Below are 19,825 nucleotides of genomic sequence, written 5' to 3'. Positions count from 1 at the left end.
AAGGACGAGCTCAATATAACGACCCCATTGAGGTGAGACCTAAACGACACGTAGTTAGTGGTTTTAAAAGAAGCCACTGAACTTTTGTAATCACTCGTGGAATTGCGAATGTTTGTCAATTGAAAATAACGATCGTGTCGGCTTTGAAATGAAAACATAGGTAGCTCAGAGTTCATTCGGGTAATTGAATACAGTATGCAAATGTAAATTGTCAATATGCTTCACACCTTTACATACTGGCAGTTACTATCTATGGCAGAGGAACACGTAATTTCAAGGAGCAAACTAATCTAAATAGAAGCACATGGAAAGACGCATGTTTGTAATAGAGAAAGACGGTAAGAAAATCAATAAATACGTCATACTGTAATTGTGTACCTCTTATTTTCTGACCTGTGCATCTGCCGCATCTGCACGCTGTTTTAAATGACAATGTGACGAATGTAGTACGGCTTCTAATGTTTCCTAGCGTCCTCCCCAAAGTATTGGAAGGGACATTGTAGTGTTGTTGATTCGCTGCCCTGTCCAGCTTCAATAATTTAGACCCGTTAAATGTTTTCGAGTTGATATTTTATGATGGATGTACAGTCAGTTAGTCTGCATTGTTTTTATACGTGTTTCGTTGTAGTCTACGCATCCTCTTTGAGCCTATGTTTACCTTTAATCCTACTTGTTGTGTTGGTTTCTTATTCCTGTTTGGTTTTTGGAATCTATTGTAGTTTGAGTTCGTGTTAACCACATTCCTTTCTGTTTATTTCACGTAAAGTTTAGTACTCTACAATAGTAATGATCATTATCCACACTCTGCTAATAAATGTTCGTTGTTGGTGTGACCTACTGTGAATAAACAAACACGTCTATGTTCACAGTACTCATTGAGCATCAGATATTATCACAACTAAAATTGCCGGATCCGTGTATCACGCAAAAAACTGAATCCCACAAGAAAATCCGAGAAGTACAGGGAGCTGATACTGGGAGCTGCGAAACCTCACGGCCCATCACAAGATGTAACCAGTGACACTCGATAATAACGTCATCAAGTTCGGAGTTATCACCAGGCCGTAACACAGATACGCTGAGCAAATTTTTGTGTCCGTCAACCACTGTGGAGAACTAGCGACAGGGTCGGTGCAGAACAGCGGATTTGGCAAGGGCCAGGCAGCGAGAAGTCGAGAAGGCCCTGGCGTCTCGTTGCTGGGGGTGACCTGCTTGAAGCGGCTGCCTCCAGGGAAAGTGGCTTGCAGCTCGTCTGTGATCCCTGTGTTGCCAGTTACGTGTAAAGCTCTGTGTAGGGAAAATAGGGCCATCCTCTTTCGCGCCACTTGCCGCCATGCGCAGTTCGTAATGGGCTCAAATCGAGTCACAGTTCGCTTTTTTCCTTGTTCAAAAAATCTTTATTCTTCAAATACGTGATACATAATAACCTACCAACTAAGACATTAGTGGGTCCTAATTTATACTTGTATTACAATTACTGCAGCTTATCTAAGTTCTAGGCATGTAATGTTGTTCCTGTTTCCACTACGGGCATTACTTGCTATGTCTTTGGGTTACCTGTGTTTTACTGGTCTACTACTTACTGCTACTCTACTCTACTCTGCCTGCAGCGTTACAGGTGTGCCAGCGTTTATAACCTGCATTGTTGGCCGTGCCCACCGAGCTAATCCCAGTGGGCGTACCCCTGGCACCGGGATGGCCCAGAATAGTCGATCGCTGCACTACTATGCTAATGGAAATACCCTGTCTTATCCTACGACTAACCTCGTACTAAATCCTACAGTCATGTCCGGTGAGTGAAGCAGTCAGGAGGTGCACCCTCTCCCTTAATCCTACACGTGGCGGATCCGAGCCGCGAAGCGGCTGGCCAAGTCCACGCCTCGGCGGAACAGGACAGGTGTACGGAGTCTAAATCAGGTATGATCTATTACCGGTTGTTCCTTAGGAATTCCTTTATAACTTTGCTTGATATTTCATTGGCAAGTTTATTAAAGATTTGGAAATGGTCCTCTTGCCTGAGCAGGAGGTAAGTGTCGTAATTTGGTAGCTCTTGTCTTAATGGTGCCGCTCCATCGTCGAAGAGGTGCCTGTCGTGTACCACATGGTCTGGAGTGCCTGATGTGGCCCCACAACAGTCACACGTTGGTGTAGCCCGCTCCCCACACCGGCGTAGGTGCCCCGGGCAGGGTCCATGTCCAGTAAGGAAGGGCAGCAGTCCTCTTGGTGGCTTAAAGTGTTGTAGCTGTTCGCATGTTCTACGACCCGTTTCAACGTTGTCCCACTGTGCCATAGCTCCTCCTCCCTTCGTTTAATTTCTGATTTCTTCCCCACGCGAATCCCCATTAGTTCGATTATTTTGTCCCTTTTCTCCTTTTTTACCCAGTACCACGCCGCCTGTTCCCTAATCTTTATATCAAGAGGACAAAGTCCCATTAATACTGGTAATGCTCCCCCTGGAGTAGTCCCATATGCTCCTAGAGAACGTAGGAGCATATTTCGCTGCACTCTTTTTACGGCCACGGAAGGCATGACCCTCGTAAGCCTGTGTGCCCAGACTCCTGACCTGTAGCCTAAAATTGATGTCAGAATACTATTATGGTAAAGTTTTATTAATTGTGGTGGCAGCTGGAATCGTTTATGGCCCAGCCCAATTAAATTATTGAGAGTTTCTAGAGATCTTTGCGTCACAGTGTCAATATGTGATGTATAGTTCCACCTCTCATCGACGACTACACCTAAGTGTGAGCCGTCTATTCTTACTTTCAGGTTCCTGACGTGTTGTCCCTTTAGTATGTGGACATGCTTGATGAAATTTTCATTTTGGTAGTATGGCACCATGTAGTCAGGATAGATTTTTGGTTCCAAATCTTCGCGGCTACGACCGCCAACAAGCAGGAGGAGGTGGTCTGCGTAGGCTATGCCCTCTAGCACATCGTCGCTGTTCTGCAAGTTATCCAAGAGGGGCTCGATGTTAATGTCCCAAAAGAGTGGCCCCAGGACAGAGCCCTGTGGACACCCCTTTGCAATATTTTTACTGATTCTCCCGCTAGGCGACGATAGCTCCTAAGACAGCCGTATAGCGGCCCTGGACACTCCTTCCCCCCAGACGGGAGAAGAGCGAAGGCCACCACAGGTTGTCAAAGGCGCCACTGATATCCACCATGATGCCGACAACGTATTTGTGTGGGGCTGAGTCACACACCTCCGCGGCCAGGGCGATGGCGTCAGACGCCGATCTTCCCGACCGAAAACCGAACTGCCTGTCACTCACCCCACACAGCACGCAGTGTGCTGCCAGTCTGTCTGCCAGCAACCTCTCAATAATGTTACCCAGCAAGTCCAGTAAACAAATGGGCCATGGGCCTGTACGATCTTGCTTCCTTATGATCTTTATCTCCACCTTCCTTGATTGTCACTACGTTGGCTTTCTTCCAAAAATGGGGGAGGGGGGGGGGGATTTCCTGAGCCTCCAGCACTCATTGTATAACTTAGTGAGAGGGGCCACCAGCTGGGGGGGCCAGGAATTGCACACCTCCGCTGTGATGTCGTCTGGGCCAGGAGCTCTGCCCTTCTTTAGGGCCTTTATCTGGGCAGTCACCTCCTCTTCTGAGAAGGGATATACCATACTGTTGTTCCTATAGTCCTGTGGGTCTTCTGCTCTAATTCGCTGTTGCACTTCAGCGTCATCTTCCATTCGTTATCAATAGGAAGGTAGGGCAGACGGTGTGTTACTGTGAACAGTTCAGTGACCGGGTTGTTCTAATCAGAATCGACAGAAAACCAACACCGACAACGATAGTTCAGGTATACATGCCGACGTCGCAAGCTGAAGATGAACAGATAGAGAAAGTGTATGAGGATATTGAAAGGGTAATGCAGTATGTAAAGGGGGACGAAAATCTAATAGTCATGGGCGACTGGAATGCAGTTGTAGGGGAAGGAGTAGAAGAAAAGGTTACAGGAGAATATGGGTTTGGGACTAGGAATGAAAGAGGAGAAAGACTAATTGAGTTCTGTAACACGTTTCAGCTAGTAATAGCGAATACCCTGTTCAAGAATCACAAGAGGAGGAGGTATACTTGGAAAAGGCCGGAAGATACGGGAAGATTTCAATTAGATTACATCATGGTCAGACAGAGATTCCGAAATCAGATACTGGATTGTAAGGCGTACCCAGGAGCAGATATAGACTCAGATCACAATATAGTAGTGATGAAGAGTAGGCTGAAGTTCAAGACATTAGTCAGGAAGAATCAATACGCAAAGAAGTGGGATACGGAAGTACTAAGGAATGGCGAGATACGTTTGAAGTTCTCTAACGCTATAGATACAGCAATAAGGAATAGCCCAGTAGGCAGTACAGTTGAAGAGGAATGGACATCTCTAAAAAGGGCCATCACAGAAGTTGGGAAGGAAAACATAGGTACAAAGAAGGTAGCTGCAAAGAAACCATGGGTAACAGAAGAAATACTTCAGTTGATTGATGAAAGGAGGAAGTACAAACATGTTCCGGGAAAATCAGGAATACAGAAATACAAGTCGCTGAGGAATGAAATAAATAGGAAGTGCAGGGAAGCTAAGACGAAATGGCTGCAGGAAAAATGTGAAGACATCGAAAAAGATATGATTGTCGGAAGGACAGACTCAGCATACAGGAAAGTCAAAACAACCTTTGGTGACATTAAAATCAACGCTGGTAACATTAAGAGTGCAGCGGGAATTTCACTGTTAAATGCAGAGGAGAGAGCAGATAGGTGGATAGAATACATTGAAAGCCTCTATGAGGGTGAAGATTTGTCTGATGTGATAGAAGAAGAAACAGGAGTCGATTTAGAAGAGATAGGGGATCCAGTATTAGAATCGGAATTTAAAAGAGCTTTGGAGGACTTACGGTCAAATAAGGCAGAAGGGATAGATAACATTCCATCAGAATTTCTAAAATCATTGGGGGAAGTGGCAAAAAAACGACTATTCACGTTGGTGTGTAGAATATATGAGTCTGGCGACATACCATCTGACTTTCAGAAAAGCATCATCCACACAATTCCGAAGACGGCAAGAGCTGACAAGTGCGAGAATTACCGCACAATCAGCTTAACAGCTCATGCATCGAAGCTGCTTACAAGAATAATATACAGAAGAATGGAAAAGAAAATTGAGAATGCGCTAGGTGTAGATCAGTTTGGCTTTAGGAAAAGTAAAGGGACGAGAGAGGCAATTCTGACGTTACTGCTAATAATGGAAGCAAGGCTAAAGAAAAATCAGGACACTTTCATAGGATTTGTCGACCTGGAAAAAGCGTTCGACAACATAAAATGGTGCAAGCTGTTCGAGATTCTGAAAAAAGTAGGGGTAAGCTATAGGGAGAGACGGGTCATATACAATATGTACAACAACCAAGAGGGAATAATAAGAGTGGACGATCAAGAACGAAGTGCTCGTATTAAGAAGGGTGTAAGACAAGGCTGTAGCCTTTCGCCCCTACTCTTCAATCTGTACATCGGGGAAGCAATCACGGAAATAAAAGAAAGGTTCAGGAGTGGAATTAAAATACAAGGTGAAAGGATATCAATGATACGATTCGCTGATGACATTGCTATCCTGAGTGAAAGAGAAGAAGAATTAAATGATCTGCTGAACGGAATGAACAGTCTAATGAGTACACAGTATGGTTGAGCGTAAATCGGAGAAAGACGAAGGTAATGAGAAGTAGTAGAAATGAGAACAACAAGAAGCTTAACATCAGGATTGATGGTCACGAAGTCAATGAAGTTAAGGAATTCTGCTACCTAGGCAGTAAAATAACCAATGACGGACGGAGCAAGGAGGACATCAAAAGCAGTCTTACTATGGCAAAAAAGGCATTTCTGGCCAAGAGAAGTCTACTAATATCAAATACCGGCCTTAATTTGAGGAAGAAATTTCTGAGGTTGTACGTCTGGAGTACAGCATTGTACGGTAGTGAAACATGGGCTGTGGGAAAACCGGAACAGAAGAGAATCGATGCATTTGAGATGTGGTGCTATAGACGAATGTTGATAATTAGGTGGACTGATAAGGTAAGGAATGAGGAGGTTCTACGCAGAATCGGAGAGGCAAGGTATATGTGTAAAACACTGATAATGAGAAGGGACAGGATGATAGGACATCTGCTAAGACATGAGGGAATGACTTCCATGGTACTAAAGGGAGTTGTAGAGGGCAAAAACTGTAGAGGAAGACAGAGATTGGAATACGTCAAGCAAATAATTGAGGACGTAAATTGCAAGTGCTACTCTGAGATGAAGAGGTTAGCACAGGAAAGGAATTCGTGGCGGGCCGCATCAGACCAGTCAGTAGACTGATGACCAAAAAAAAAATATTTGCAGCCAACTTTGCTTTCCTTCCCAGACGACACTTCGCTGGTAGTACCTCCTCCCCATCATTACAGACTGCTGGCGCACCTGTCTCAATTCGGTTGACCATGGAGACGGGGAAGCCGCAACGGCTCTCTTCCTGTTTGGTACTCAACGCCGTGGTCACTTGTGTTAATTTGTCTAGGGATTCATCGATTCCCCTACCGTACTGGAAATACATGTTTATAATGTACAGGACTCCAACAGGTGACTGTAATTCCACGACGTTGCTGTGGTCGTCAGAGAACTGTGCAAGGACTGTAGCTGTCAGTACTTTATTGGTAATCATAACTGCAGGTCTTGGTTCCACTTCACTGCGGATTACCTGCCAGTTGGCTGCTGCGAAGGGGATTCGTCCAGCTTGGGAGTAAGGTTCCTGCAAACAGAGCACATCCAGTCTCCTCTCCTCCAACACTCTTCGAAGTTCCTGCATGACTAGGTTACTGTTATGTAAGTTAATCTGTCCTATTTTTAAGTGGCTCACAAGAAAAATATGTTCTAATGTGTGATTGTGGCTATTTTTTTCTCCAGTCATGCGCTAGTCTCCCATTTGTGATGACAGGTTGATTATACGATTCATCTAAACCAAATTTTTCGTTTCGTCTTTCGAAAACTTTTTAACTAAGTCTCGCAGGGCTCCGAAGTCGGTGGGGAGGTCATCGTCTGTAGCTGCATTCTGTCCAGAGCCTCCATCACCGAGAGGGTGAGGTCCCTACCATACTCATGACCGACACGCATCACACGTCTCAGAGCCGTGGTGAGGACAGCCGGCTCCTCTAGGGGCGCTAATTCTATTGCATGTTCTAGGTTTGGGTATATCCTTTTGGGATCTATGCCCAAACCTCTCTGGCTAGATAGATTTGTAGATGAACTCGTACTGCTCACAATGTTGACCTGTTCTTTCTTTACTGATCGTATCATTTTGCTTTATCATCGGGAGACTTCCTACCTCAGGATGCCCTTTCGGTCGTTCTGGATCTTCAAGTGACCTTAGTCCCCGGTTTGAGGGAGAGAGAGCAACTGTCTGACCACAAGGCTCCGTTTGCACACGTACATCTTTCATTTTCACTCTTTCAGTTTGTATCTTGGTGAATCTTTGTATGAATTTCCTGAATCTGCTGGCCCATTCCTCAACTTTTCGCTCGCGGCCTCTTTTACGCTTCCTGTATAGACTTATGGCCTCAGCCGTAATCAGTTCTTGCAATGAGGCTTTGCTGTAGCATCCTGTAGGTAGAGCAGTTTCTTCCTGTGGTGTTACAGCTTTTCTTACGTCTCCGCGTGCATGGGATACATATCCCAGTTCTGCCGCAGGTTTTTCTTGTGTGATCTTCAGCCCCACACCTGGAGCGAGCCTGCTTTCCCTCGCAGTGTTTATGAACACGATCCAAGTCGCCACAGTTGTGCCACCGGGGAACTGTTAAACAGTCCCCTACGTTAATTGCATGGAAACCCATGTATACTCTACCCATAGTGGTAATACTGCGCCACTTATTCCCCTAGACCTCGATAACACTCGAATCACACGCCTCTTGCTCAGCCACGACGTATAGACTTGTGGTAGTAGTGGCAGACACATTGACAGCTGCGGAACACCAGCATCCGTTCGTGCTCGATGTCTTCCCCGACGGCGAAGTTATCTTTCAGCAGTATAACTGTACACGTCTCGAAGCCGTGCTGCACCGGTTTGAGCAACATTATAGTGAACTGCCGTATTCTGCTGCCGCCTTCCTGCACAGAGCCGCTGACCTGTGTCTGCTGTTGCTTCCGGCAGGCGAGTCGCAGCAGCTGGACCTGGAGGGCCCGCTGTACGTGGGCGGGCTGGGCCCGGCGACGGCGGCCGTGCCGGTGCCGGCGGCGCTGTGGACCGGCGCGCTGCGCCGCGGCTTCGTGGGCTGCCTGCGCGACCTGGTGCTCAACGGCAACGCCGTCGACGTCGCCGGCTACGCGCGACACCAGGACTCCGGTGAGTGGGGCGCCGGCCGCACTCAGCTGCCGTGCACTCGGCTGCGCCATCCACCCCAACACTCGATGCTGTTATATTAGCTGGGGCGACGCCCGCTACCAACTGCTGCAATCGCCGATTACACTTACAGATAAGAATTTTCTTACATTTAAACATTCTCGGTATATATATTTTTGTGCACTTTAAATTGAGTGCATACTAAATACTTTCAAAACGCACTGTTAACGCGGGGGCGTTTAAAACGTTAACGGCTGTGAGTGGACAGGCGTGCTGGTCGGCTACCCGTTACACTCCTGCTACGACAGCGCGTACCCCACTGCGAGCTCCGTGTTCTCCCTCGCTTCCGCCGGAGAAAGAGAGAGAGAGAGAGAGAGGAAGAGGGCTGCAGACAGCCGTCAGTGGCGCAGCACCCACGATTCTCTAGCACCTCTACAGGCACCTCTGTCATTCTCTCGCGCATTACTGCACTGCAAGTGTTCAGACGTGAATCGCGGTACACGATTTTAGTTTTAGCCAACAGGTATATTTTTTAACGATTTTAAAAGTGTTTCTCCGTCAGTCTGTAGAGCGTTACTGAAGCAATATAGACAAAGAAGCAATATGGAAAAGATGTACTCATATCAGATTATAAATGTGTGTGCAAAGTCTGTGGAAACTTCATTTATGAGACTTGGTTCTGAAGAGAAAAGTGACTATTTCTTTTCTTAATCATATAGGACTTAACTGCTAACGTCATCAGTCCCTAAGCTTACACACTACTTAACCTAAACTATCCTAAGGACAAACACACACACACACAAAAGCCCGAGGGAGGGCTCGAAACTTCGCCGGGACCAGCCGCACAGTCCATGTCTGCAGCGCCCTAGACCACACGGCTAATCCCGCGCGGCTAAAAATTACATCAGACATTTCCAACAAACTCGTTCCTCCTCTTACAAATGGCGCTGTAATGAGACACCAACATTGTACTGTTGCCCAAGTGTTTTGTACACTACTGGCCATTAAAATTGCTACACCAAGAAGAAATGCAGATGATAAACGGGTATCCATTGGGCAAATATATTATATTACAACTGACATGTGATTACATTTTCACGCAATTTGTGTGCATAGATCCCGAGAAATCAGTACCCAGAACAACCACCTCTGGCCGTAATAACGGCCTTGATACGCCTGGGCATTGAGTCAAACAGAGCTTGGATGGCGTGTACAGGTACAGCTGCCCATGCAGCTTCAACACGATACCGCAGTTCATCAAGAGTAGTGACTGGCGTATTGTGACGAGCCAGTTGCTCGGCCATCGTTGACCAGACGTTTTCAATTGGTGGCAGATCTGGAGAATGTGCTGGCCAAGGCAGCAGTCGAACATTTTCTGTATCCAGAAACGCCCGTACAGGACCTGCAACATGCCGTTGTGCATTATCCAGCTGAAATGTAGGTTTTCGCACGGATCGAATGAAGGGTATAGCCACGGGTCGTAACACATCTGAAATGTAATGTCCTCTGTTCAAAGTGACGTCAATGCGAACAAGAGGTGACCGAGACGTGTAAACAGTGGCACCCCATACCATCATGCCAGGTGATACGCCAGTATGGCGCTGACGAATACACGCTTCCAATGTGCGTTCACCGCGATGTCGCCAAACACGGATGCGACCATCATGATGCTGTAAACAGAACTTGGATTCATTCGAAGAAATGACGTTTTGCCGTTCTTGCACCCAGGTTCGTCGTTGAGCACACCATCGCAGGCGCTCCTGTCTGTGATGCAGCGTTAAGTGTGACCGCAGCCATGGTCTCCGAGCTGATAGTCCAGGCTGCTGCTAACGTCGTCGAACTGTTCGTGCAGATGGTTGTTGTCTTGCAAAAGTCTCCATCTGCTGACTCAGGGATCGAGACGTGGCTGCACGATCTGTTACAGCCATGCGGATAAGATGCCTGTCATCTCGACTGCTAGTGATACGAGGCCGTTGGGATCCAGCACGGCGTTCCGTATTACCCTGCTGAACCTACCGATTCCATATTCTGCCAACAGTCATTGGATCTCGACCAACGCGAGCAGCAATGTCGCGATACGATAAACCGCAATCGCGATAGGCTACAATCCGACCTTTATCAAAGTCGGAAACGTGATGGTACGCATTTCTCCTCCTTACACGAGGCATCACAACAACGTTTCACCAGGTAACGCCGGTCAACTGCTGTTTGTGTATGAGAAATCTGTTGGAAACTTTCCTCGTGTTAGCACGTTGTAGGTGTCGCCACCGGCGCCAACCTTGTGTGAATGCCTTGAAAAGCTAATCATTTGCGTATCACAGCATCTTCCTGTCGGTTAAATTTCGCGTCTGTAGCACGTCATCTTCGTGGTGTAGCAATTTTAATGGCCAGTAGAGTATTTAGAAAACGCAATATTTTACTTCCTGTGGTCTCAGTGAAGCAGTACCTGAATCAATTTTCGATTTCTGCAACCGGCACTTCGGCGGAAAGATCATTTTCGACGTTGAAGCGAATCAAAACTTACCTTCGAAATACACACTATCAAACCAGATTTTCTCACATTGCTTTGTGTTCCATTGTCAAATCCGCGAAACAAGAAGTTTCATTTTGCGACTCCGTGACCCGAGTTTTCGACAAGAAGGATCGCACGCCATCACGGCATACTTTATTCAGTGTAACACTTGGTTGTGATGCCCCACAATAATGAATGCTCGTAAACAATAACATAATAATAGTAACAATGATCATATAACAAAAAATCTGACTTAAAGAACAGGCGTCAAGTCCACTGGCAACGCGTGAGGTATTGGTAATTGTAATCGCTTTTCAAAATTATCAAAGGTAACTGTATTGTTCTAATTATAATTATTATTGTCATTGTTATGATTATTATGCTACTGTTAATAATAATAATAATGATGATGATGATAATGATAATTACAACAACACTTACTTGGGTAATCGTAAACAGTAGCATAATAATAATAACAATGACAATAATATGGTTCAAATGGCTCTGAGCACTATGGGACTCAACATCTGTGCTCATAAGTCCCCTAGAACTTAGAACTACTTAAACCTAACTAACCTAAGGACATCACACACATCCATGCCCGAGGCAGGATTCGAACCTGCGACCGTAGCGGTCACGCGGTTCCAGACTGAAGCGCCTTTAACCGCACGGCCACACCGGCCGGCATGACAATAATAATAATAATTAGAATAATACAGTTACCTTTGATAATTTTTAAAAGCGATTACAATTACCAATACCTCACGCGTCGCCAGTGGGATTGACGACTGTTCTTTAAGTCAGATTATTCAAGTTCACACCAACTACGAGAGACATCTTTCAGATTGGTTCAAAAATGGTTCAAATGGCTCTGAGCACTATGGGACTCAACTGCTGAGGTCATTAGTCCCCTAGAACTCAGAACTAGTTAAACCTAACTAACCTAAGGACATCACAAACATCCATGCCCGAGGCAGGATTCGATCCTGCGACCGTAGCGGTCTTGCGGTTCCAGACTGCAGCGCCTTTAACCGCACGGCCACTTCGGCCGGCATCTTTCAAATTGAGTCAAATCTCTGTGGAAAACTATATTTAAAGTCAGACTTTTCCCCCTAAGTAAACTTTCCTTTCATAAGCGACTTAAAAGCATCCAGTATTGCCAAAATAACAAGACTCGCTCACCAATTAAACGTAAAGGAGAAATAGAACTAATTAGCAAAGCAATCACTAACAGTAATGGACATTGTATGCAATTTTCGTGCAGCATTTATGATTTGCCTTGGCTGACTATTAGAATCTGTATATAAAATTATAAAATATGTTACGGGACAGTTTGAGAATAAACTGCCACATAACACTGGGATATAATCCGACTAACAATGACCATTTTGAAAGTAAAATAATGGTAGTTTGGCATCACAAATCAGCAGAGTATGGATAGTATTGCAAATTACAGGACCATCTGCCAATCTGTGCCACTGGAGTATCGCCCAATAGTTCTCATAAATTGTGGTAGACAAGAGACGTAGTAATATGAAATCGTCTGGGATTAAATTAGCAACATTCTGCTCCGACTAAGCGGTGTTGAATAGGAAATCAACACCACACTCAAAATGGTGAACGTATTGTTATTTTGGGTTCTCTCTATCTTAAGCATACTGCAAGTTGAAAACTTATTCAGCATAAGCGCTTTTCCCTTACATTGACAAAGCATCAGCAGCAGTTATATTGTAGATGTTACTTGTAGTCCTTTCAGTATTTAAAGACTGAATGGAACTTTTCCTTAAGGATAATTAATTGTAGACATTACTGTTAGGGTTTTATATTCCTTGTTCAATGAGCTGATGACAGCTGCTTCCCCCTTTTACGTATGTTAGCGAAAACTGAGATCAAACTTTTACTGCACATATTCAGTTGTTTCATTATCTTCATGCCTTTTAAAATCTGCTTTTTCAGTCACTTGCACACTAGACTTTCTTGGTTTGAAACATTGTGTTGCTTGTAGCTCACAGAGCCTCTCTGCGGACGTTCACATATTCCAGTGATGCTGTATCTTTACATTTCTGTTTCTGTGTTTTGGGGCTAGTGCCAACGACAGTGTTCTTAAGAAAAGCATGTACTAAGTCCATGGCGAGCAAAGTCTTGTTGCCTATTGGAGATGCTCGGAAAAAGGGAACTGTGTCTGTTGAAGGAGCTTCTCAATTTTCAGTAAAAATAGGAACGAAAATAACTGTGACGGCTATTATTTTACGATGCTTCGCATGCGGTTGGAGTATCCGAGTGTAGTCCCTAAACCTATCTACAGAAATGGAAATAAGTCACTTGGTTATACCTATGGTATTCCGGCCCTCGACGGCCACGTCTCTGAGACGCAGCCTGTATTCACTTGGGAACCAACTCAGCTGTGGAAACATATTCTGCTGGTAGTATAACTGAAACTTAGCAACAATGCGGAGTAACTTTGACAATCTCCTGATTGTCAAGTTACTTTCTGGATGGCATACAATTATCCTGCTCAATTCACTTGATATTTCCTTATCGTTCAAACGGCTCTGAGCACTGTGGGACTTAACATCTGAGGTCATCAGCCCCCTAGAACTTAGAACTACTTAAACCTAACTAACCTAAGGACATAACACACATCCATGCCCGGGGCAGGATTCGAACCTCCGACCGTAGCGGTCGCGCGGTTCCAGACTGAAGATATTTCCTTATCATTTCCTTTGAATAATCAGGGTGGTTTTCACTTAAGGTGTACCAACAGGCTATCATTTCAGGTTCTAAGCCCAGGACGGTTGTTACAAGCAAGAAGCAGAAACAGTCTCGTCTTCTACACTACAGTTTGTATGTCGCAGCCACCACTGGGAGACATGAGTACTGCAGCTGTTCGCCGGGTCTAAGGAAATGTTAATAAGAAAATTTCTCCATCGTAAGTCTTTTTGCTACTTACAGTACCTCATAGTCTAATGGCGAAAAATTTTTGATCTGCACACTGGATAATGCCTTTTTCCGCGTCTACTGATATAATTTTTGGTTTTTGTGGATACACAATTTTATTTAGGAAATTTAGCAATGAAGAATTTACTAATTGAATTTCTTTGTGTGTCTGTTCCATCTGCCACATTTACGTACAACTTGAGTAGGACTCAGGACAGCACAAAAACACAAATTGTTTTGAAGCCATAATTCATAATATCTCACTAATTCGTGCCGATTCAGGCATGCTTTTGTTGCACATACAGTACTTCGATTTATTAAAGCAGACTTTCACCATAGAGTTATCATGGTAAATTGAAATTCATTTGTATTATTACAGTGCGTATTTTAAAAGCGTTTTCCCATTAGTTTATTGAACACAGCAGTAAACGTAAGCGATAAGTTAATCATCAACAATATGTTCTCTCACATTATCTGAAACGATATGGTGTACCACGACATGGTGCACCGATTCCATGCCTGTAGAAATCTATTAGTTTATTGCTAAAGATGTCGTCTAGCCCAGTTTGAAGTGCATTTTCTCCAGAAAGCAGTGTTTGTGATTGATGGTAGGTAAGTAATGGGAAAATAAACATTTGAGAACATGAGATCAGAAGAATAAGTATGTGAACATTAACTTCCAAAGCAAACCCCTGGACAGCTTTAAAACGTGAAATCAGCAGTGTAGAGATGGGAATAATGTGCAGTACCAGCACTTGATGGAGTTTTTGAATGATTTCTCGAAGCCTTCAGCTGCCATTTTCTTTATTCCCTGTACGATTGTACAATTTCTGCCTTAGGCCATTTTCAAGTATTTTATGGATGCTTTTTGGTAAGAGATTGTATGATATGCATCCTTGCCACTATAACGTCATGTCACGTTCATAAATTACCTCGAGGTGAACAAAACGTGACATCATGTCACTTTCATAAATTAGTTCGAGGTGAACACATCGAACTAATTTATGAATGTGACATGATGTCGTAGTAGCAACGACGCATATGATATAATCCCTTACCAAAAAATCATCCGTAAAATACTTGAAAATGGCCTAAGGCGGAAATTGTACAATCGTACAGGAAATAAAGAAAATGGCAGCTGAATGCTTCAAGAAATCATTCAAAAAATTCATCGCAGCTGCGGACCCCATCGCACTGAAAACTTGGAGTTTTGTTGGTCGTTCTACTTGTATCGATATCTCAATTGTTAGCAACAAATGCAACCTGCAATAGACACAATCCTGGGGAGCTGTTCGTGTGCACAACACGCTTGTTGTTCCACCAGATGAAAATAGTATCTGTTCACACTGTCTGTTAGTCGAGGAGATGGGTTTTGTTGGAGCTCAGCCACTAATTGCTTCTTAAGAAATAAACAAAAACCGGTTAACAATATTTCGTAGGAATGGTCGATGATAAAACTGATGACGTTCAAGTAAATATGCAGTAATAATCGCCGTTTTGATTACTGTGCTATTGAACTGGAGCATGCTGTAATCCTAAACCCGATTTCCAAACTTCGTCTGTTGAATGCAAATGTCACACGAAAGTTAAATGTCGCAGTTCGTCATATATGTCAATTACCGATACTTCCTAAATGTGAAAAATCTTTCGTGCCAGAATTATGCTTCTCGAAACAAGAAATTCCTTTCCTGGCCTGATTTGTCCGACAGTTCACGACCCACAAATGTATCAAGCTGCCTTCACTGCCTTCACGACTGTAGTAGAACCAGAGAGAACAATAAGTCACAAATTTTAGACCTTTTTCCACAAGTAACTCTATTTTTATAATGTTAAATAACGTTCATGAGATTCAATTGTGCAAAATCCAAAAGTAACACCAAGACAAATAATAGAACTTCAAATCAGAAAATGACAGTAGGTAAATACTACATGGTATTCATTCGGTTTATCGAAGTTATTTCTCGTATTTCTCGCGGAAAATCAAACTGCAATAAGAAACAATTTTATACTAAAAATGCAAGAGGTGAAATACGCCGAAAATAGGCCTCGTTGCCTTTACGTGGTCGGACGGCGGCTGGTGGCCAGTGGCCGCTGAAGGACGAAGAAACTCTCCAACTGTTCTGATCTGGGCACGAACTCGCGACTTTGTCTACATTGTGCACATTTACCACCATGCTACCAGCGGAATATAACACTTCCTCCAGACGCTTCTGCATCCTATAGTGTTGACAGATTGTGCAGATGGCTGAATGCAGAATTCCGAAGGGTTGTCAGTTTTACTGGCACCTTTAGTGAACGGCTTTGTTCCTGCAGCAGCTTGCGTGCGGCCAAGTTTAATATCAAAGAATGTACTCAGGTTGTACAATTGTATTAAAATCTGTAACCCTGCGACCTGAGTTAGGCCAGGAAATGGAGCATTGCCATTACATATTTAGTGGGCTACGAAGACACATAGCTTTTGTGTTGTAATAGCTTTCTAGTCGATAGGCATCTAACAGTTGCTCTATCATCAAGATGAGATGCTGCCTACAGGAGATGGAGATCTGTGCAGAATTTACCTTACGCGATTTAGGAAAACCACAGAAAACCTTAATCTGGATGTGTGGACAGGGATTTGAATCAGTATCTCCATAATGCAAGCCCAGTCTCTCACCACTGTGTCAGATTGGTCGCTGTGAATCTCTGCACTTTGTGAAATAAAATTCAATTTTTAAGTAATGACTTACGGAGAAGCTATGAAAAGTTCTCGCCTAGCAGTGTCCATTGACTTATACCAGAGCTTGATTCCTGTCGCACATGAGAGTTGACACCACGTGGAACTGTCGGATGAAGCATCGTCTTAGATTTGGTGTTGTGAGATGCCACACAAGAAGGCGTCGTGACGGCTGGTACCAGAAGTACGGTGGACGTCCGTCCACGGCAGCGACGTCACTGCACGCCAACCGGTAGCGCTCGCCGCGAGCACCGCTCCCACTGCAGCGCTCGAGCAACTGTGCGAGAGTTGCGAGTCAGCCCAAGTCTTGCTAGCTACTTCCTGCACAGCGTTCGTCGTGTTGAAGACACTTTGAAGAGTCGTCGAGTGAGGTAGAAGCAGTGGCCTATAGACAGACAGTAGAAACAGAACAGTGAATAGAAGTGCCGTGTCTGGACAGAGACCAACTGCCTAGAGATATAACTGAGTAATTTTCGTCAGGGTCAAGACAGAAAATTAGTTTTCTTCTGACTTTAGTTCAGAGACCATTATTTAGTTTGTGTTCAAGGAACACTACTCAACGCAGGCAGAAGGCTAAACCAGCATTCTAGCCGGCCGATGTGGCCGAGCGGTTCTAGGCGCTTCAGTCTGCGGTCGCAGGTTCGAATCCTGCCTCGGGCATGGATGCGTGTGATGTACTTAGGTTGGTTAGGTTTAAGTAGTTCTAAGTTCTAGGGAACTCATAACCTCGGGTGTTAAGTCCCATAGTGCTCAGAGCCATTTTTTGAAACGAGCATTCTGCAATACTGCTCTAACCAGCGTTACTGAAGTTGAGTAATATACAGGGTGATTCTAAAAGAATACCACAACTTTAGGAATTTAAAACTCTGCAACGACAAAAGGCAGAGCTAAGCACTATCTGTCGGCGAATTAAGGGAGCTATAAAGTTTCATTTAGTTGTACATTTGTTCGCTTGAGGCGCTGTTGACTAGGCGTCAGCGTCAGTTGATGCTAAGATGGCGACCGCTCAACAGAAAGCTTTTTGTGTTATTGAGTACGGCAGAAGTGAATCGACGACAGTTGTTCAGCGTGCATTTCGAACGAAGTATGGTGTTAAACCTCCTGATAGGTGGTGTATTAAACGTTTACAGAGAATTGGTGTTTGTGCAAAGGGAAACGTTCTGGACGGCCGAGAACGAGTGATGAAAATGTAGCACGCATCCAGCAAGCATTTGTTCGCAGCCCAGGAAAATCGACTCGCAGAGCTAGCAGAGAGCTGCAAATTCCACAATCAACTGTATGGAGAGTCCTACGAAAAAGGTTACTTATGGAACCTGAACGTCAACTACCCGAGGCGATGGATCGTCCGCCAGGCAGACCGTGACAGAGCACTTCATCACTGGCCTCCCAGAAGCCCTGATCTTACCCCCTGTGATTTTTTCTTATGGGGGTATGTTAAGGATATGGTGTTTCGGCCACCTCTCCCAGCCACCATTGATGATTTGAAACGAGAAATAACAGCAGCTATCCAAACTGTTACGCCTGATATGCTACAGAGAGTGTGGAACGAGTTGGAGTATCGGGTTGATATTGCTCGTGTGTCTGGAGGGGGCCATATTGAACATCTCTGAACTTGTTTTTGAGTGAAAAAAAACCTTTTTAAATACTCTTTGTAATGATGTATAACAGAAGGTTATATTATGTTTCTTTCATTAAATACACATTTTTAAAGTTGTGGTATTCTTTTTGAATCACCCTGTATTTTACTATTCACTATTCTGTGTGCTGCCCTAGAACCCACGCATCGGTTCTACTAGGACACTTGTATTAGTTTTTTTCAGCGAAAGCGAGTTGTTCATCAAAGTGGACGCCATCAGTCCACAACATTAAATACTAACAGTTTCAGTTCCGTGGTCGACTCACTTATTTTGAGGATGTGATAATGTGGAAAACAGTCGTTAAATGCTTCAATAATAGGTAAATATCTACACCTACATAGATACTCCGCAAGCCACCGTGAGGTGCGTGGCGGAGGGTGCCCTGTACCATTACTTCTCATTTCCCCTCCTGTTCCACTCGCAAACAGAGCGACAGAAAAATGACTGTTTGCACGGTATCTTCGTGGTCCCTACACACGATGTATGTTGGTGGAAGCCGAGTAGTCCGGCAGTCAGCTTCAAATGCCGGTTCTCTAAATATCCTCAACAGTGTTTCTCGAAAAGAATGCCGCCTTCCCTCCAGGGATTCCCACTTGAGTTTCCGAAGCAACTCTGCGACACTTAACGGGTTGTTCGAACCTACCGGTAACAAGTCTAGCAGCCCGCCTCTGAACTGCTTCGATGTCTTCCTTCAATCCGGCCTGGTACAGATCGCAAACACTCGCCAGTACTCCTATATGCTCTCTCCTTTACAGATGAAACACTCTTTCCGATAGTTCTCTCAATAAACCGAAGTCGACTATTTGCCTTCCCTACCACAGTTTTCACATACTCGTTCCACCTCATATCGCTTTGCAACGCTACGCCCAGATATTTAAACGACTTGACTGTGACAAACTCGACAATAGCAATACTGTATCCGAACATTACTGGTTTGTTCTTCAGCATTAACTTACATTTTTCCACATTTATGGCTAGCTGCCATTCATCGCAGCACCTGGAAGTTCTGTCTGAGTCGTCGTGTATCCTCCTACAGTCATTCAACGTGGGCACCTCCCCGTACACCCCAGCATCATCAGCAGACCACCACACACTGCTACCCACCCTGTCCGCCAAATCATTTACATATATGGAGAACAACAGCTGTTCTATCACTTTCCTGGGGCACTCCTGAGGAAACACCCACCGTCGAGCACAACATGCTGGTTAAGAAGTCTTCGAGCCACTCACTTACCTGTCAACTGATTCCATATGCTCGTACCTTCGTTAACAGACTAAAATGGGACATCGTGTCAAATGTTTTCCAGAAATCTAGAAATACCGAATCTGCCTGTTGCCCTTCATCCATAGTTCTCAGTGTATCGTGCGAGAAAAGGACAAGCTGAGTTTCGCACGATCGATGCTTTCTAGAACCACGCTGATTCGTGGACATAAGCTTCTTAGCCTCAAGAAAGTTCATTATATTCGAACTCGGAATGTGTTCAGGGATTCTGCTGCAAACAGAAGTTAGGGATATTGGTCTGTAAGATTGCGGATCCGTTCTGTACCTTTCTTATGTAGTGGAGCCACCTGCGCTTCTTTCCAGTCGCTTCGGACTTTGTGCTGGCGAGAGATTCACGATAAATGCCAGTGCCGTAGGATACCCATTGTAAAATCGAACTGGGATTCCAT

General features: G+C 44.5%; 1 protein-coding gene across 5 annotated transcripts in view; it reads left to right on the top strand.

Moving 5' to 3' along the window:
- Positions 1-19,825, top strand: part of LOC124613920 (neurexin-1) — a 2,081,056-nt gene that overhangs the window by 1,619,981 nt on the left and 441,250 nt on the right. For all 5 annotated transcript variants that reach the window (XM_047142672.1, XM_047142674.1, XM_047142673.1 and 2 more), the window contains one exon: positions 8,167-8,358. In XM_047142672.1, coding sequence (XP_046998628.1) covers positions 8,167-8,358 — 192 coding nt within the window. The remainder of the gene's footprint in view (positions 1-8,166; positions 8,359-19,825) is intronic.

This window comes from Schistocerca americana, chromosome 4, assembly GCF_021461395.2.
Source record: "Schistocerca americana isolate TAMUIC-IGC-003095 chromosome 4, iqSchAmer2.1, whole genome shotgun sequence".
In the NCBI taxonomy this organism is placed as follows: domain Eukaryota; kingdom Metazoa; phylum Arthropoda; class Insecta; order Orthoptera; family Acrididae; genus Schistocerca; species Schistocerca americana.
Note: the sequence above shows the minus strand (reverse complement) of the source record. Positions and strands in the feature narration are given on the sequence as shown.